This window comes from Hyaena hyaena, unplaced genomic scaffold, assembly GCF_003009895.1.
Source record: "Hyaena hyaena isolate Hyena2069 unplaced genomic scaffold, ASM300989v1 scaffold_104, whole genome shotgun sequence".
In the NCBI taxonomy this organism is placed as follows: Eukaryota; Metazoa; Chordata; class Mammalia; order Carnivora; family Hyaenidae; genus Hyaena; species Hyaena hyaena.
The window spans coordinates 573741-591577 of NW_024080736.1; the positions used below are offsets into that span (position 1 = coordinate 573741).

Genomic DNA, 17837 nt, shown 5'->3' on the forward strand with positions numbered 1-17837 from the left:
CGTCATTGGGAAGATAAAATTAACAAAGGTGAGACATACAGAAACTTTTGCCCCCTGCTTGACACAAGGAAACTTGCCTTTCTTTTCACTCCCAGATGTTTTGCAAGCACTTTTAAGAGTAATGGATGCCACTAGGAGGCAGCATTTGCACAGAAAGAACGAGTTAGCTCACACGCCCACACATTCATGTCCACACATACATTGCACATTCATACACACTCACACACGCTTTCATGTGAACCCATACATCACGTATTCACACACACATTCATGTACATACATCACACACACATGCACTCACATGTTCTCAAACAACACACACACATGTAAACATAGACACACTACCACTTGAGGGATAAACTTGCTCACACATGTGCACACCAATCACAAACACTCCTTCACACATGCAGTCATGTAAACACAGGCATCACACATTCATCCACACACTTGCACACATCCCAGGCTGTTTTCTTTTCTTTCTCTATTTCTTTCATCTTTTTAATCTTTCATTTAAGATGGAGAATGATCCTCTGGGTAGATGGAAAATTTCACTGATGAATATTTATTATTGAGTTTGGGGCCTCAGAAATGAGACCCTATATATTGAAAGACTGATCAATGTCTTAGAAATGAGAGAATTCTTTCTTGAACACTATAAACCTCTTGCAGATATATCGGACAGTGTGAAAGAAGAGTTAAAACATGGACACCTTTGCATTTAGAAACCTAACCAGCCATAATCCAAGAGAAGAAAGCTTTGGAAAACACATCCAGGGACGTCCTCATCTTGAAAGAAGGCCTCCTTGACCATAGGCAGCTTAGAGTGTTCACTGGGTCTGCAGTTGCTAGTTAATTACAGTCACATAACACGGGAAGACGAATTCAGCCAGGCTAAAATATAGGATGATAACCGGCTCTGGCCGTAATTTCACTTTCTCTACCTGGCTGCCTGTGGGAGAAGGAGGGAAGTACTTCCTGGACGATCAGCCAGCAGGGAGATCGCTGCACACTGGCTAGGAGGGGATAGCTGAATTTTGATAACAGGCAACCTGATGACCTAAGAAGAAAAACATTTGGTAAAGAGAATCTAGCTATGTCACTAAATGGACTGCATACTCGCTAAATAGAGTGCTGCAACTAGGCAGTTTCTATGGATGGGACCCTCTAATCCAAATTGCCTCTCCAGATTGGCAAAATAGCAGATTTTTCTTTCTATGAAAGTACCGTTAAAGTAGAGGACTTGGTACTATGGCCTAAGCTCCAAAGTCTGCTCTGATTAATTTTTCAGAGAACCAAGCTTATCTAGCAGCCTGAAATGGCTCCCAATGAGCAAAATGGTACAAAATGCCATCTTCCACAAACCTACTGGATTCTAGGAGCTTCTTTGTGGAGCAGGCTCCCCTTCCTAAGGGGTAGGAGGTAGGGAAGTTTAAAATTGGAGTGGTAGGCTCAGGAACTTTGGGCATTGTGAACACCTGCTGTTACCAAACAACAGACATGAAGCTACAGTAATCAAGAGAATGTGGCAAAATAATAGCCAAATAAATCAAGGAAACAAACTAGAGGGGCCAGAAATACACCACTGTAAATACAGTCCACTGCTCTTTGATAAAGAAGCAAAGGCAATTCAGTGGAGCAAAGACAGTCATTTTCTATAAATGGTATTAGAATAACTAAACATCCACATGCAAGAAAATTAATCTAGACACAGACCTCATATCCATCACAGACTGAACTTAAAATAGCTCAGAGACCTAAATGTAAAATGAAAACCTATAAAACTCCGAGAAGATAACACAGAAGCAAATCTGTATGATCTTGGGTATGGTAATGCCTTTTTTAGGTTCAATGTCAAAGACACAATCCATGAAAAAGTCATTGATAAGCTGGACTTGATTAAAGTCTGCTCTGCATGGGGTGCCTGGGTGGCTTAGTCAGTTAGGTGTCCAACTTTTGATTTTGGCTCAGGTCATGATCTCATGGTTCATAGGTTCAAGCCCCGCTTTGGGCTCCATGCTGGCAGGGCAGAGCCTGCATGGGATTCTCTCTCTCTCCCTCTGAGCCACCCAGGCACCCCTGGATGGTTTGTTTTTATGTTATGTCCTTTCAACACTCAGATGTCTCAAATCTTCTTGAAAGCAGGTATTGCTTCAATGAAATAATACTGAAAAGTTTATACCAATCTGTAGATGGCTGTTGCCCAAAAGTTCTGAGTGTCAATCGTAAGGCCACCAGCTCTTCCCATAAGACCTCTTGTCCTGTGTTCCCACGGTGTAACAACTGAAGGGGAGTGCCTGATATATGATACATCAGGGGGCTTCAAGCTCTGACTCCCCACCCCAGCCCCTAGACCAGGACCCTACCCATTCTAATTGGCCCCATATGCTACTGGTTATACCCTTGAAATGGGTCATTGGAAATAAGTACTTAAGTAAATAATCCACCATTGGATATGTTCCTTCATTGGGTGTAAGTTGGACTATAGGACTTCAAAAATTCTGGATTATGTCTTTGTTGATCCAAGTAGGTAATGACCTTGTGAGAGAACCAGAAAACTTAATTTTGAGTTTTTATTAAGAGACCTCAGAGACTGAGCAAAAGGTCTTGGAGCTCAAGTCTATATTAGAAAGCTCCCCAGTAACCACCTACCAGATGCCAAAGAAAATTGTTATTGACCTTAACTGCTCCCTAGCTCTGTTAAGTGAGCTGAGGGAAAACGAGCAATTTAAAATTTTTTCTATGTATTTCTAAATTTTGAAATAATAAAATTAATTTGGAAAGTATTTGCAACCAAAGGGAAGATAATAAAAAGTATCAATTATTTTCCTTTTTCGGAGTAAAACTTGTGATCATGTCTGGAGCAGGAGGAGGTGCTCTAAAATTTTTACTGCTGTCTTTCCATTGCTACACCTGTGAGGCGAGATGAGGGCAAGGCCCATTTTAAAGTTAATATGTAGCAAGTTAAAGAAGACAGTGGATCTAAAACTTTGTGCTAAGAGAGGAAGTCCAGAGTGGATGGCTCTTTTGTTCCACAAAATCCTAAAATAGGGCATTTGAGTTTATAAAGGGGAGATACGACAGTCTCAAATCCAACCCCTAATACCCAGAGAGAGAGGGAAGGAGACATAATACAGAAGGAAAGGATTGAGGAAGAAAAAGCAAAATTTTAAGGCTAAGTAATGGGAATGTGGAGATTTTGAATGACCACCAGGAAGGGAAGGAAAGGAGGAAGAACAGAGAAACCTCTTGGAGACAAAATCTGGTCCCTACCACAGGGAATCCGGTCAAATCCTGATGAAGGAGCATCAGTGAAGAAATAGCTATGGGGAGAGAGATCTCAAGAGTAGTGATGGGTAATATTGGTGGAGCTGGCAAAGAAAAACAACTTTTTCCAGGACTTTTATAAACTGGGAATAAAATGATGGGGCAGTAGCTAGAAGATGTCAGGCAACTGGAAGGGCTTTTGTAATGGGCAGTATTAGTGTATGTTTATATACTGATAGAAATGGTCCCGTAGAATGGAAAAAAATATAAAATGTAAGATCTTTCATGGCAGGAGCAAAGTCCATAAGTGGGAGAGGGAGAGGGAACTTCACTGGGATCCAGTGAATAAGGTTTGCCCTTGAGTTCCCTTAGATGGGAATTCAAGAGTTTATCCACGGCAACAAGATGGAGGGCAAAGAGCCTGGTACAGATTCTGGCTAAGTAGACAGATTTGGTCATGGGAAGATTTTTTTAAAAGGTCTTCTATTTTCTTGGTGAAATGGAACCAAGATTATCAGGTAAGAGAGGGGAAAGAAGGTGGTTTGAGGAGGGTTGAGAAGAGAAGTAGCCATATTGGTGAGGAGGGGAATGAACAAACTAAAAAAAAAAACAGTAAGGCTGCCAGGCAGAGCTGAGGGCTCATGTGATGGTTCACTGGACCATTCTATCAAAAATACTGCAGTCGCTTTAGGTGAAAGCATTTGAGAGTACGATGAGAGAGAGGAGAACCGAGTTACCTGGATAATTGTGTACGCTTTTCCATTTCTCAGCCATTTCTTAACCACCTAACATAAGTAAAAGCAAGCCACCACACTGCAGTGACAGAGGCAATCAATTCAGTCACTTTATTTTCCTACTTCTGTTATGTTCCTAGGACAAACACCGATGTTAAGTGTAGCATTTCATTTTGACTCTGTAAACCAGTTTAGCATGGCTTCACATCTGATGCATCAGTTTTCCAGAAAGCCAGAGAGCTGTGTTCTGTTTGGGGATAAAAAGATAAAGATTCTAAGAGAAACAATCATTTCTTAAATCTGTTAAGTAGCTAAATCGAATCAAATACATTTTACAAACATGTGGGGGAAAAATTAATTATATGAATAAAACCCTTTAGTGTAAGGTTTAAGTGATAGGCGAAAACATCACGGAAATGATAAGGCACCATTTCCAAGAGAGAAAATAAAAGGTTCTGTATAACTCTGACAGTCAAGATTAAAAGAAAAAGAAAAAAAACATTGTATCAGCCTTTTATTTATTCTCCCATGCACTAACAGTACTGCATCTGTCTGAAGACCGTAAGAGACAATAGCCTGAAGAAATACATCAACAAAGCGCTGTTTGATTGTTGTTGTTTTTTAAAATTATTCTCTTGTAATATTTTGTGTACTGATTTGTACTAGGCTTAATGTCCTTTGTCAATTTCAGTATTTCACATCTCACCAGGGCTCTGCTATATTTTAAAAAACAGCAATTTATCCAGTGCATTCCTAACTATTTATGATTATAACTATCACTGTTAGAGTGCTTACTCCATGGCTTGGATATTTCTGATAATCAAACCTATGAAGTGGGTATGGCTTACTAGTTATCATTCCCTTCTCCATCTCTAGCTGGTCACTTCTCAAAACCCTCTCTTCTCTAACCTCCCTGCCCAGTATAGGGCTGTCAACATTCTTGGAGCACTTCTAAATTTAGAGCAAATAATAGCTTCGGCCTCTGGCTCATTCTTCTTCCTTCACAGTGACAGACATATTTAAACCCTAACCCTGAAGATTGTAAAGGTTGGCAGTTCTAAACACTGCTCATTACATATTTCTTTATCTCACACAAAGATAATCTCATCTTCCTTAAAATATTTTGCTCTAACGGATACTTTTCAAACTCTGGAAATTGCTGAAGAAAGGGAAAAAGTATTAGAAGATCTAGACACCAATTAGTTACTTTGTAACTGGGGTGAGTTCTCTGTATTTGGGGAACAGAAGGGGTAAATATTATTATTCAATATTATTGTTATGATTCTAGCTTAATCTGGAATTATACAAGATGGCATAATTCATCTCAACATCCATTGAATAAAACTGCAACCCTGAATTGTAAGGAAAAGAATTGGCAAGGAAAATGTTAACACAGTGGAGGAAAGGGTCAGTTTATCACTTCATCTCGCTCTTTCCTCCTGCCCCTACTTTCATTTTAGAAATCCAGTGGCGGGGCGCCTGGGTGGCTTAGTCGGTTAAGCGTCCGACTTTCGCTTAGGTCATGATCTCGCGGTTCGTGGGTTCAAGCCCCGCATCGGGCTCTGTGCTGACTGCCAGCTCAGAGCCTGGAGCTTGTTTCAGTCTGTGACTCCCNGTGCTGACTGCCAGCTCAGAGCCTGGAGCTTGTTTCAGTCTGTGACTCCCTCTCTCTCTGACCCTCCCCTGCTCACACTGTCTCTCTCTGTCTCCTAGAAATAAATAAAAAAAACATTTAAAAAAAAAAAAAAAGAAATCCAGTGGCCAAACTGACATGGCACCTTGTAATCATTACGTAAAACAAGTACTTATTATGGTGAAGATCAAGTGGAATCCCAGCTGAAAGTACCAGTGTTAGACTTACCCTTGAAGCATTTGGGGATCTCAATGGTGCCATCTATGCACTGAGCATCTTCTGTGTAGCTACATTTCTTTTCTTTATTTTTGCAGAAGAAAGAAACCTTTACACCATGTGGCATTCCATCCTTAAATTTTTCTTGAAGCTTTACTCTCTCTCCTTCGTATAGTACAGTGGCTTTTTTAACAGATAATTTACAAGAGGCTGAAAGAGATCATACTCGTCATCAAGACTTAGGAGTTCAGTTAGTCCTTCTTTGGGACAATGTAGCATGTGAAACAACAGATGAGCACAACTGAGACAAATCGCTCAAGACCAGAAGATTCCAAGAATGTTCCTAGGGAGTATGTCAGTGTCATTGCTAGGAGCAGTTCTTTATTAACAGAACCATTAGTTGTGGTATCCAAGATGGACTTTTCTCCCCCCTGCAGGAGCCACATAAGTAGGTCATAGCAGAAGCATCAGATTTTAGGACTTCTACCAGATGCTGCCATTTCATATAAGCCTCCACAGCCCCACTTAGATCCATTTATTGAGTTAGGGCAGCCATCCATCAGCTACTGTGAGGGTTGACTGATAACAGCTCACAGATGCTCCTTTCTCTGAAAAATTGCCCTCAGCCTTAAGGCTCCTGGGAGCAAATCAGCCCTCACACCAAGGGAACAGCCTTTAGCCAATGACGACTAACAAGGGGGATACAAAAATCAGGTCCCCACGCTTTTTGGTGGGATCAACTGTGGGGGTAGAATTCATGGTCCAGTAGCTCCCAAGAGCATGAAACTGAAACTAGACGCCAGTTGAGACCATGTGTTTGTTAAAAACTTCGTCCCTGGATCGGCAGCAGCAGCAGCGCTTGGGAACTTGGTAGAAATGCAAATTCTCAGGTCCTATCCCAGATCTACTGAATCAGAAACTCTTAACCAAGCTGTCTAGGGGCTCTGGGGGACAGTGAGGTTTGAGAAGCAGTGCCCTACTCAATCCTACATGCCTCACTCTCTCTTGAGACACTCACTGAATACATCATCTACACTCGCATCCCTGCCTTGGGCTCTGCTTCAGGGAACTCCAACCCAAGACACTAATTGTACATCATTTTGCCTGCTGTGCCTAATTTCCTTCTTTGTTTAAACTCCCCAGCTCTGCAGAAAACTGAGCAGAAATATAGTGCCAGGTTGTGACACAGGATCAATAATAGACACCTAACTCAAAAAGAACTAGTGTTTCCAGGAAAAGATACCAGTGAGCGATATGTCCTTCGGTTGAGAAGTCCACCAGAGGCAGCCGGGTTTGAGGTGACTAAGCAGGGACACATCAAGATGAGTGAGACCACAAGGCTGCTGAGATATGGAAAGAGCAGCAGTAGGGCCTGATTTTTTGTTCCAGTCCTCAGGAGGACCAGTTGTATTTCATGTCCTCGCCTTCAATGTCCATGGGATTGTCTGTTGCTCATATGTGATAAACCTCCACTTGCTTGAAATAGCTTTTAATGTGTGGTTGGTTTTTGCAACAACGAGAAGAATCTGCACTCGAACAAAGCAGAAGAGGATGCGCGTGGGAAAACAAGTATAGGAAACCCATGCAGTCTTCCACCATATTATCAATGTCCCCAAAGGATCTGTTTATCTGCTCCAGTTTCATCTCAAACAAGGGTGCTAAGCACGAAGCTCCCCCATGTATATGTGAGTCCTAAAGTCCTTCACATACCAATAACCATGAAGCAAGCCTGAGCAACAAGTAGAAAATGATTGGAACAAGAAAATGGCAAATGAGGGCAGTCCACTGGATAAACCCAAGTTGTGTTAAGACCATACCCGTATTTCATACCTTTACAACTTGGTTGTGCTGACCAGTTTCCAAATTTGTTACATTCTACTTCTTGTGGGCCATCCAAGACGTACGAGTCATGGCAGCCATATGTGGCTTTATCCTTGTAATAAAGTGTTTCTTTTGCAGGATGGTTCACAAACCCATTGTCTGGTCTTGATGGGAATGGGCATTTTACTTCTAAAAAGTGTATTCAGTAAAATATGTTAGTATAAATAGTAGAGCTGTCAGTTATGAAATAGTTACATTCCAGGCTCCAATACCCCCATTGAGTCACTGGGTGCCCCTGCAGATGGAATACAGTTTCTACACATTTAATTCTGTCCCTCTTATCTTATGCTCACAGGCCCCTAGATATTCAAAAAGAAACAACAATACTTTGAAAGCAAATCAATGAGCTACCAAGTTCTTTGAGATCTTATACAATCACAAGGTATTATTTATTCCATATTTCATCTCCATGCACTCTAAGAGGGTGGGTTTGAATAAAGAAAAAAAAAAGAGGCTCTCTTTTAATCAACAAACCATGAAATTAAAACACAAAGACTCCCTCCAAGCATACTAGCACACCATTATTGGGTTTCAAATGTTAAATCTAATTCTTATGAAAGTCTTCAGTCTATACAAGAAACCAGCATGAAATATGAAGGAGAAACATGGTGCCACTTCCTGGACCTGAGTCTGAGTCTATAATAATACTAAAAAAACAAAAAAGCAAAAGAAACAAAAAATACAAAAAAAGACATCCCAAGGAAGAAAACCAAAGCTCTTCTCTATAGAAGAATACAAGCTAATTAAAAATAGAAGAAAAGATTGAAATAGAAAATGCCAGTTTGCAACCATCAATGTCATAATTGGCTAAGTCGAGGATCATCAAAGGTTGCTAAAATGCCTACTAGAGAGTAGATATTCACGCAATCTCAATGAATCAACCACTGTGTGCTTACTAATTTCAAAGAGGAAAAGATGCGTTTACCAGAGAGGATTTGGCACAGCCCACCTGACCAAGGGATCAAACTAAGCAGGACCAGTGATGCCTCCTGATGTGATGGAAGGTATTTTTTTTTTTAATGTTTATTTTTGAAAGAGAGAGAGAGAGAGACAGAGCTTGAAGTGGGGAGGGGCAGAGAGAAGCAGAGACACAGAATCTGAAGCAGGCTTTAGGCTCTGAGCTGTCAGCACAGAGCCCAACATGGGGCTCGAACCCATGAACCATGAGATCATGACCTGAGCTGAAGTCGGACACTTAACTGACTGAGCCATGCAGGCGCCCCTGATGGAATGTATTCTTAACAAAATCATTTAACTTGAAGCTAATCATGAATAAAGAATCAACAAGATTCAGATTATAGAACATTCTACAACAATCGCTTCTCGGCCTTTCGGCTAAAATCAAGTGTAGAACATTCTACAACATAACTAGCCTGTACTCTTCAAAAATGTCTAGGAAACACAATTAAAAAGGCAAGCAATCATTCTTAACTGAAGGGGGCTAAACCACATGTGTGGTTCTTGGTGAGATCCCATGTAAAACGAAACACATGGATAAAGGACACTTCCAGATCAGTTGGGGAAATTTGCAAAAGAAATAAATGTTGTTGTTTATATAATTATAATAGCCTGAGTTATTATTGTTAATAATTGAAAACATGTTAAACGTCTTGCTGACAGTGACAATGTTCTTGTTCTTAGGACACTCATGATGAAGCATTTATGGGTAAGTGTCATGATGTGTCACTTTATTTTCAAATGGTTCAGGAAGAAAAAGCATCTGTCTACAGAAAAACAGAAGGAGAAAGAGAAAGTCACAACATGCTGACAGTTGATATATCTAAGTGAAAGGTTGAAGAAGAAAATAAAAAGAACCTAGTGCTTAGGATTAGGGAGAATGAAATGAGATGACACATGTACAACATGAGAACAGTATCTGGCCCAGAGTTTACATCCCACAAAAGGTGTTAGGTGTTAGTAGTAGTATTTCCCTCATGATAAAAAGCACCTATGTTTTGAATCATTCAAGAAATGTCTACAATGTCTACCATAGGGGAAAGTAGCAGTCCTCAGTATAACTCCTGGTGTGCATGATAAACTCTATAATTTGTCTTCTTGGTCGGCAGTTGACAAATTCAAGGACAGCAATTCAAAGGGTAAGAATTTTCATATTTTTTAAATCAAATAGTCTTGTGGTTCTTAAATTTAGGTACACCATAAAAGCTTGTAGCTATCTGACTACAGCCCAGTTTTTCACCTTCATCTCCCAGGACTCCCGAGTAGAATGCTGGCTTCTCTTGACCAACCTCACCATGATATTCAGCTTTCATGCACACACTCTGTTGTCTTACACCTCCCTGACTTTCCACATCCTGTGCCCTGTGTGGGGTGCCTTGCCTTCATTCTCCCCTTCTCTGGGAAGCTCTCCCACATGGCTCCAGACAGTTCATTGCATCATATATAATTCTCCTGATGTCAGAAGTCAGGTTTCATTCATCTGGTATCCCTAACACTCATGCACATGGTGGATGCCAATAAACATTTCTTGGGCAAGGCCATTGGAAATACTCAATCATCATGAAATTTTCTACACTTTCAAAAATGGGATTCTACACCATCATGCTAATTTTGTCTTGTCATCGCACCTACCTCTGCATTCTGGTAATGTAGTCCAATTTCCGTGTGCTGTGCAGGTAACGGTATCATTTCCAAACATGGCGTAGTGTGGCAAGCACTCAAAGACGGCCTTGTTTCCCGAGATGGAGTTGTTTCCAATCGATGGCTTATAAACACTAAGTGTTGCAAACTTAGGTATGGCTGGTGGAGGGCAGATTACAGCTGGAAAAAGAAGGAACAATCACTTTAATGAAAACAGTTGAGTCTTTTAAAGATACTCTTTCCAGAACAGAAAAAAACAAACAAACAAACCAAAAAACTCTCAAAGATTAATACGAGAAAATGCAAACTTTGATCAAATGCTAGGGTAAAAATAGTCAATTGTAGAAGTCAAAAGAGAAAATATGATCTGAAAATCAGATGTCTGAACCAGTCAAAAAACTAAAAAATGAAGTAAATCCAAGTGTTGTCAATATTGTCTGTTACAATAACACAATGCATAGGTTTCCATAAGGCTATGATCCAAATGCTGCCTTGGAAGATGTTTCTGGAAGTCAGAATCGGTAGAGGGCAGTCCTGCATTCACTGCTGATGATTGCACTCAATACAAAGTCAGTTGTGGCATCTATGTCTCACTGCTAGCTCATGTTCGTTTGTTCTTTCTGAATATCTCCTACCTTTGCCCTTGTATGTATGGAGCTTACTTAAGTAGTTTTACGTGGAGACACAATACAGGCTGTCATCCTGACTTATTGTGGGGTTTCAATAAGTCCGGGGAAAGTTATACTCACATAAGGAATTTGGCACAGACCAGGATGTGATTTAACTTGAATTATCTAGTTCCCTGCTGCTCAAAGAGTGATCCATGAACCAGCAGCATAGGCTTTGCCTAGAAACTTCTTAGAACTCCAGAAGCTCAGACCTGACCCCAGATCCATGAATCAGAATCTGCATTTTAACAAGATGTCCAGGTGATTCAAGCATACACTGAAGTGTGAGAAGTGCTCATTTACATTAGGCTGAAGCTAAAGTAGACTTCCTGATTGCAACCAAGAAGAAAAAGTGACTTTACATAATCAATATAAATCTGCTTACAAGGGGGACTATAAGAATCATGGTGATTCTGGGGCACCTGTGTGGCTCAGTCAGTTAAGCATCTGATATCGGCTCAGGTCATGGTCTCACAGTTCATGAGTTTGAGTCCCACATCAGGCTCTGTGCTGACAGCCTGGAGCCAGCTTTGGATACTGTGTCTCTCCTTCTCTCTACTCCTTCCCCCGCTCACATTCTCTCTCTCAAAAATAAATAAAAACATTTTAAATAAGTTTTTTTAAAAAGAACTATGGTGATTCTTACCACTGAGTAAAAAGCTCTACTTAATTTATCCTTAAAAAAAACTTTTTTTGGTAGTTCAGCTTTTCTTAAACGATCATTTATTTGAAATCGCTTTACTCTTTCACTGGCTTTTGTTAGGACGGACCTCTCTGGAATGTTAAAGAGCCATAACGATTATTGTAATGCTTGGGCCTCCTGGTCAAATATTGGACTCCTATGAATCACGAGTTAGGGAACATCAGAACATCCCTCCTCATGTAAGCCATGCCCAGAGCTGACCCTGACTGCACCACTGAGTGTCCCCTGAATAAAACGAGTAGTGTTTTTTGGAGGGGTCCCACTCCATTCCTATGATCCAAGACCCTTTGATGGAGTCTAAGCTCCCTGCTAAGGTTACTTCCCTCTCTCCCTGATCACTAGACACACTTGCTAAGTGTATATTTAGCCGTGTAGCCTCAGTGCTGAGAACAGGATATGGCACATAGCAGCTCCCCACCACACGGTTATGGAATACATAAAGGGGTGAATGAATAAATTAATGGATGAGGTTCCAGAGTGGGAGAAAGATGTTTGATCTCACTGTTTCCAGTTCTTCTAGTCCAATCGTGGCAGTCCCTGATGGACTGATGCCACTCTAATCCATGCCCTTGCCAAGCCATCATGAAAGGGACAGAATGAGTAAACTCAGGTATCACTGGTTCTACCAGGTGGGGGATACAAATGTGTTCACGACTAGAATGTTCCCCTTTTGTCAATCCAAAGGGGTTGTTACGTCTTCCAGGATAAGAGGATTATCAGGATGAACACTCCCCATGAGGGTGAGTGGCCATCCAGTGGAGCCAGGATGAGGGATTTCCAGGGATTGGAACACACAGTGTTAAAACCAGCCAAGTCCCAAGGCAAACCAGCTAATCACTCTCTCCATAATGGGGGGGGGGGGCACAGACTCACGAGCACAGACAGGAAGCTCAACACTCCATTTTCCCTCCTCAGTGCATTTAGCAGAACTAGGTCCACTCAGATAAAACCTGCAAAAGAAACATGTAACCCATCAAGCAGTAAAATAATCCGTCGATGGCATCTCAAATGTCTTCTCCACTGAGCACTGCTTCAGATTAATGCTACTGATGGTTTCCCTTCAGCACTCACACTGGAGGCTCATCCAATCTCCCACCTCAGGGCTGCAGGGGACCCACTGAGGAACGAGGGTGCTTCATAGCTGTACTTGTAAAAGCCAAATCCCTAAATCCCTCTTTTCCCATCAGCAGGCCAAGTTAAGTGCTTCTTACATGGAGCAAAGGACCATTTCTTCATCAGGATCACAAAAGTGAATCAGACTGAGTTATGGCTACTATTCACCTGAAACTATTCACTCTACTGACGCAAACGGGTGAAAACAACGCAGTACCTTTCCACTGAAAATACAGCGTTGTCTCCTCAAAACCAATTGTTTCAAGGTCTTTTTTTCATCAGACCCACAGTTAATTGGTGTTTCAGATGAAAGGAGTCCATTTCTCTTTCCCACATAGTATTTCATAATTTCCAATCCCAGACAAGAACCCTCACTAAAATTTTGCCCTACTGTACAAACAACATGCTATTAACAATGTCATTAGTGGTGTCTTGGCTCACAAGGCAAATGAGCTATGTGACTGACAGTATGTGCTTTCTTGCTGAGGATCCTGTACTGTATCATGTGACGATTGGCAGAACTATGTTCTACATCATCATGCTCTCAACCTTCTCCAAAGAACCTTCTAGAGACTCTCAAGTCAGTCAATCAAATCAGGTTCATAAGTAAAGCCCAAGTCCAAATCCTAATGTATTTTATTTAACCCTCATGCCAAGATTTGTCCTAGAGATTATAAAGAATTATCCACTTTTAATCATTCCAGTGTACCTTCTCGGATAAGTAATTAATCAGGAGAAGGATACAGTTTGATACAGTAGTGACTTCATATTCTTACTAGTTGATATAGTCTCCACCCCTTACCCCATCCCAATACTGCTGTAGTATAGATTAAAAGCAGGACTAAAATCAATTTGTATTCAGTAACTCCAGCCTGATGGTTAAAAATAAAATATGTCTTGATGTTTAGCTGAAGGGCATAGAATATTCTTCTACATCTGTTAGCTAGAAGTCCTTACCCGGTGTTACAAGAAAAACTGATGGTGTTGGGATATTCAAAAGTTGTGTAGCGTACAGCTCCATTTTCTAAGATTCCAGCGAAAGGACACACTCTGGCTATAATTTAAAGATAGAAAAGTAAATTTTAATTTATAGAATTTTTCATTAAAATAAAAACATGTAGGGGCACCTGGGTGGCTCAGTCGATTAAGCATCCGACTTTGGCTCAGGTCATGATCTCACAGTTTGTGGGTTGGAGCCCGGCCTTGGGCTCTGTGCTGACAGCTAGCTCAGAGCTTGGAGCCTGTCTTCTGATTCTGTGTGTCCCTCTCCCTCTCTCTCTGACCCTTCCCTGCTTACACTGTCTCTATCTCTCTCAGAAATAAAATTTTTAAAAAACATTTTAAAAAGTGTAAACTCATTTCTGTTCTTTGATCCAATAACTCTGCTGGTAACTATTCTAAGAAAATTACTCAAAATTAGTCCAATGATAAATGCACAAGGGAGCTCATCACACTGTTACCTCAACTAACAAAAAGTAGACATTCTAAATGTTTACCATCAGATGATGGACTTGATTAATCATGGTAAATTAGCCAACAAAATATGAATTACAAAGACCATGGAGAGAGACGTGGTCAATGTTCATGCTTTGCTGATGAAAATAGAAAAATACAAATGGTACCTACTCTCTGCAGTGATGCAAAAATATATACGTGGAATGCAACTTGGAAAAAAATGAAATCATTCCTATTCCAGGGTTATGGCTGATTTAAAGAAAACATTTCCCTTATAATGTTATGTCTGTTTTTCATTAAAAATCATGTGTAGTCCTTTTTCAATCAAAAAGATAGTAAAATTGGGGCACCTGGTTGGCTCAGTCAGTTAAGCGTTCGACTCTGGATTTTGGCTCAGGTCATGATGTCATGGTTTATGAGATCGAGCCCCACATCAGGCTCGTGCTAACAGCATGGAGACTCCTTGGGATTCTCTCTCTCCTTCTCTCTGTCCCTTTCTGCTTATGCTCTCTCTCTCTCTCAAAATAAACAGCCATTTTAAAAATGTTTTTAAAATTTAAAAAGTATGCTAAAATCACTTGTATGAAATGTACGAATTTTTACAAAGATCATGTTCATATGACCAAATAACCAGAGCTCAGACAGGTCCATATAGTTATTTTTACTACTTAATTTCTATATAAAATTGCCAGAAATTCTATTGGGTTGATTGCTCAATATTTGACTATAAAAAGTATTGCTGGCATAAATCACAGAGCCATGTTCTAAGAAATAAAGAAACGCAATCATCTTCCATAAGGCAACAGTAATAAGTTTATACTTAAATTTTCATATTATGTTTACATAAAAATATTACAATTTATTATAAATTATGGTTATATAATCATATTTGATTTATATAATTGTATTTATTATAAAATATTGTAATATTAAATCTGCTTTCATTTTGAGGCAAAGTTCAAAGATCTCATGACTCCTCTTGTTTTACTTCTTCGAGTTCCTTTGACATCTATCTAAATTTCAGAGGATCTGCACTTCTTTTTCACTTTTGCAGTGTTTCCCCCTCTTTTATCATAGCATGTCTCTTTTTTTTTTTTAAAGATTTTTAAAAAGTTTATTTATTTTGAGAGAGGGAGAGTGTGTGTGCAAGCAGGGGAGAGGCAGAGAGTGAAGGAAAGAGAGAATCCCAAGGAGACTCCACACCATCAGTGGACACAGGGCTTGAGCCCATGACCTGAGCCAAAGTCAGATGCTCAACTGACTGAGCCACCGGGGCGCCCCAGCAGGTCTCTTTTTACATCTCTTCTAGCTCCAGGCTATGCTCACCTCCTCTTCTCTAAATAGCACCCATTGCCTTTGGTTTCTCCTCCCATGGACGCCCTCCCCAGGCCCTCTTGTTTCTTCACAGCCCTCCACTCCTCAGCTCTGCTGGCCCACTGTGCCCTGAGCATGATGAGGTAGGTTATCCCCCCAAACCAGAATCCCAATGAGAGGAGAGCATGTGAGAGAAGGTACTGACTTACGTTTACACATCAAGGTGTTGACTGGCCAAATTCCCGTGAGAGGGCATATAAACCGCCTTATCCCACCCCGGGACGTGTAGCCCGGCTGGCAAGAATACATTATCTCCTCCCCTGGGTCATAGGATGCTTTTAATGGAACAACTATAGCAAATGGTAAATCATCTGGTTTGGGACAGGCTGAAATAGAGCAAAAAGTGGTTAGTTAAAAAATCTATATTTGCATTTTTAAGCTCAGCTAGCACATAAATGAAAAAGCTACTTAGGCTGCCAATAACATCTATGCCAAGCTCTATACCAAATACTTCATATATGTGCTATCTCATTGAATCTCCTCAACAAGCCTTTGAAGGGTACTATCGTTATCCCATTTTACAGGTCAATACATCGAGGCTTCACATGGCTGAATATCTCAAGGAGGAGCTTTAAGTGTGGTAATATTGAAGAATCAGTATCAATCCAGTCTCCCTAGCACCCACCCTAAAGAGAATTTAAAATAACATTACCGATCCCTGTCATGTACTGGGGTGGGGGGTGGAGGGGTAGATATATTAATTATATTTGCAAAAGCAAAGAGTACTTACTCCGGCCTGCAGTTGCAACATGGCAGAGAAAACTCGAGAACAAGACAAGCACCAGGGAAATCATTGTGGATGACTCACACGGACACTACCACAGTGGTTTTCTCTACTAAAAAGAGGGTTGCAATTGTAAAAGTGTTTAAATATTAACCTTTTTTCTGTGTACTTTTATCTCTGTAAATAGAAGGTAAAATATCACAATTCGAAAGGAACTCTGAGACCTACATTCTTTAATCATTTACTTCCATTTCTGTGGGTCTGTTGTGAAATCTTTGGCAAATGGTTTCCATCTTCGTAACATTTATTTTAATGGCACAACGCGGTCTGTTATTGCCTCCGACAGAATCCTGGTGATTCCCAGTTGTCCAACCTCTATTCCAACCTTCCCATTGTCCGTCCTTCGTTTTGTGCCCTTGGTGGGTGGAGCACCAGAAGACGGAACACCTGCTTCCCCCACAGCCTTGACATAAAAACCTAGGACCATGTCTGGTTTCGGTCTCCACACCTCTGAAATGATATTCCCATTTCCAGATGTGTGATTCTAACGAACATCCTTAGGGAGGCATCTAGAACTATATAATACCTAAAAAATCGAGTTCAGCATCTTTTCTCACACACAAAAAAAGATAATTTCTTCCAGATTCCTGTTTTACCTGCAGTTAGTAAGAAGAGCATCCTGGGAGCTCCAGGTACAACCTTAAAGTGATCCTTAACGCCTTAATCTCCTCACATCAAATCAACACTGTTTGTCATTCTCAATACCTCTTAACTCTGTCCTGGAAGATTTATACATCTGGTTTAGGGATTGGAAAGTTGCCGTGAAGTTACAAGTCGGGAATCAGAGAAAAAAAGAAGGTGAGTAATAAGAGAAAATGGCCAATGCAGATGACGTTGCTTGGAGGGTTCAGAGATGACCAGCCATGATTTCTTAGTTCTCTCATGCATCCTTTGTTTTAAGGGACTATAGACAAGTGGACAATGGCCAGAAAATATATAAAAATAGATCTTTGGGGCACCTGGGTGGCTCAGTAGCTTGAGATTCTGACTTTCACTTAGGTTATGATCTCATGGTTTGTGGGTTCAACCCCACATCGGGCTCTGTGCTGACAGCTTAGAGCCTGCTTTGGATTCTTTCTCTCCCCCTCTCTCTGCCCCTCATCTGCTCTCTCGCTTTCTCTTTAAAAAAAAAAAATTAAAAAAAAAAAACTTTGATCCATAATTTCTGTAACAACCAACCAGCAAGCCAAATCACAACCTCCATAGCAATGGCCCAACTTAGGACAAACTGAAGAAAGCCAAATATGTTCTTTAATCAATCACATAGGATGCCCGCTTCTAGTCAGCCCACCCCCATTGTCCCTGTCAACACCAACAACCTCCCATCAGTCAATACTTGAAATTCGCCCTTTTTGAACACTATCAAGTTTGACCACTTCCTCGACTTTGAGTCCCTGCAAACTTAAATGATGAT

General features: G+C 40.7%; 1 protein-coding gene across 1 annotated transcript; it reads right to left on the minus strand.

Moving 5' to 3' along the window:
- Positions 1–4083: 4083 nt before the first annotated feature.
- Positions 4084–16459, minus strand: APOH (apolipoprotein H). Its single transcript, XM_039235893.1, has 8 exons — positions 16370–16459; positions 15789–15965; positions 13768–13864; positions 12571–12647; positions 10318–10506; positions 7678–7857; positions 5860–6057; positions 4084–4245 (listed from the first exon to the last, which is right to left on the minus strand). Exons 1-8 carry the CDS (start codon positions 16431–16433, stop codon positions 4190–4192), a joined length of 1038 nt encoding a protein of 345 aa, XP_039091824.1. The 5' UTR covers positions 16434–16459; the 3' UTR covers positions 4084–4189.
- Positions 16460–17837: the final 1378 nt, after the last annotated feature.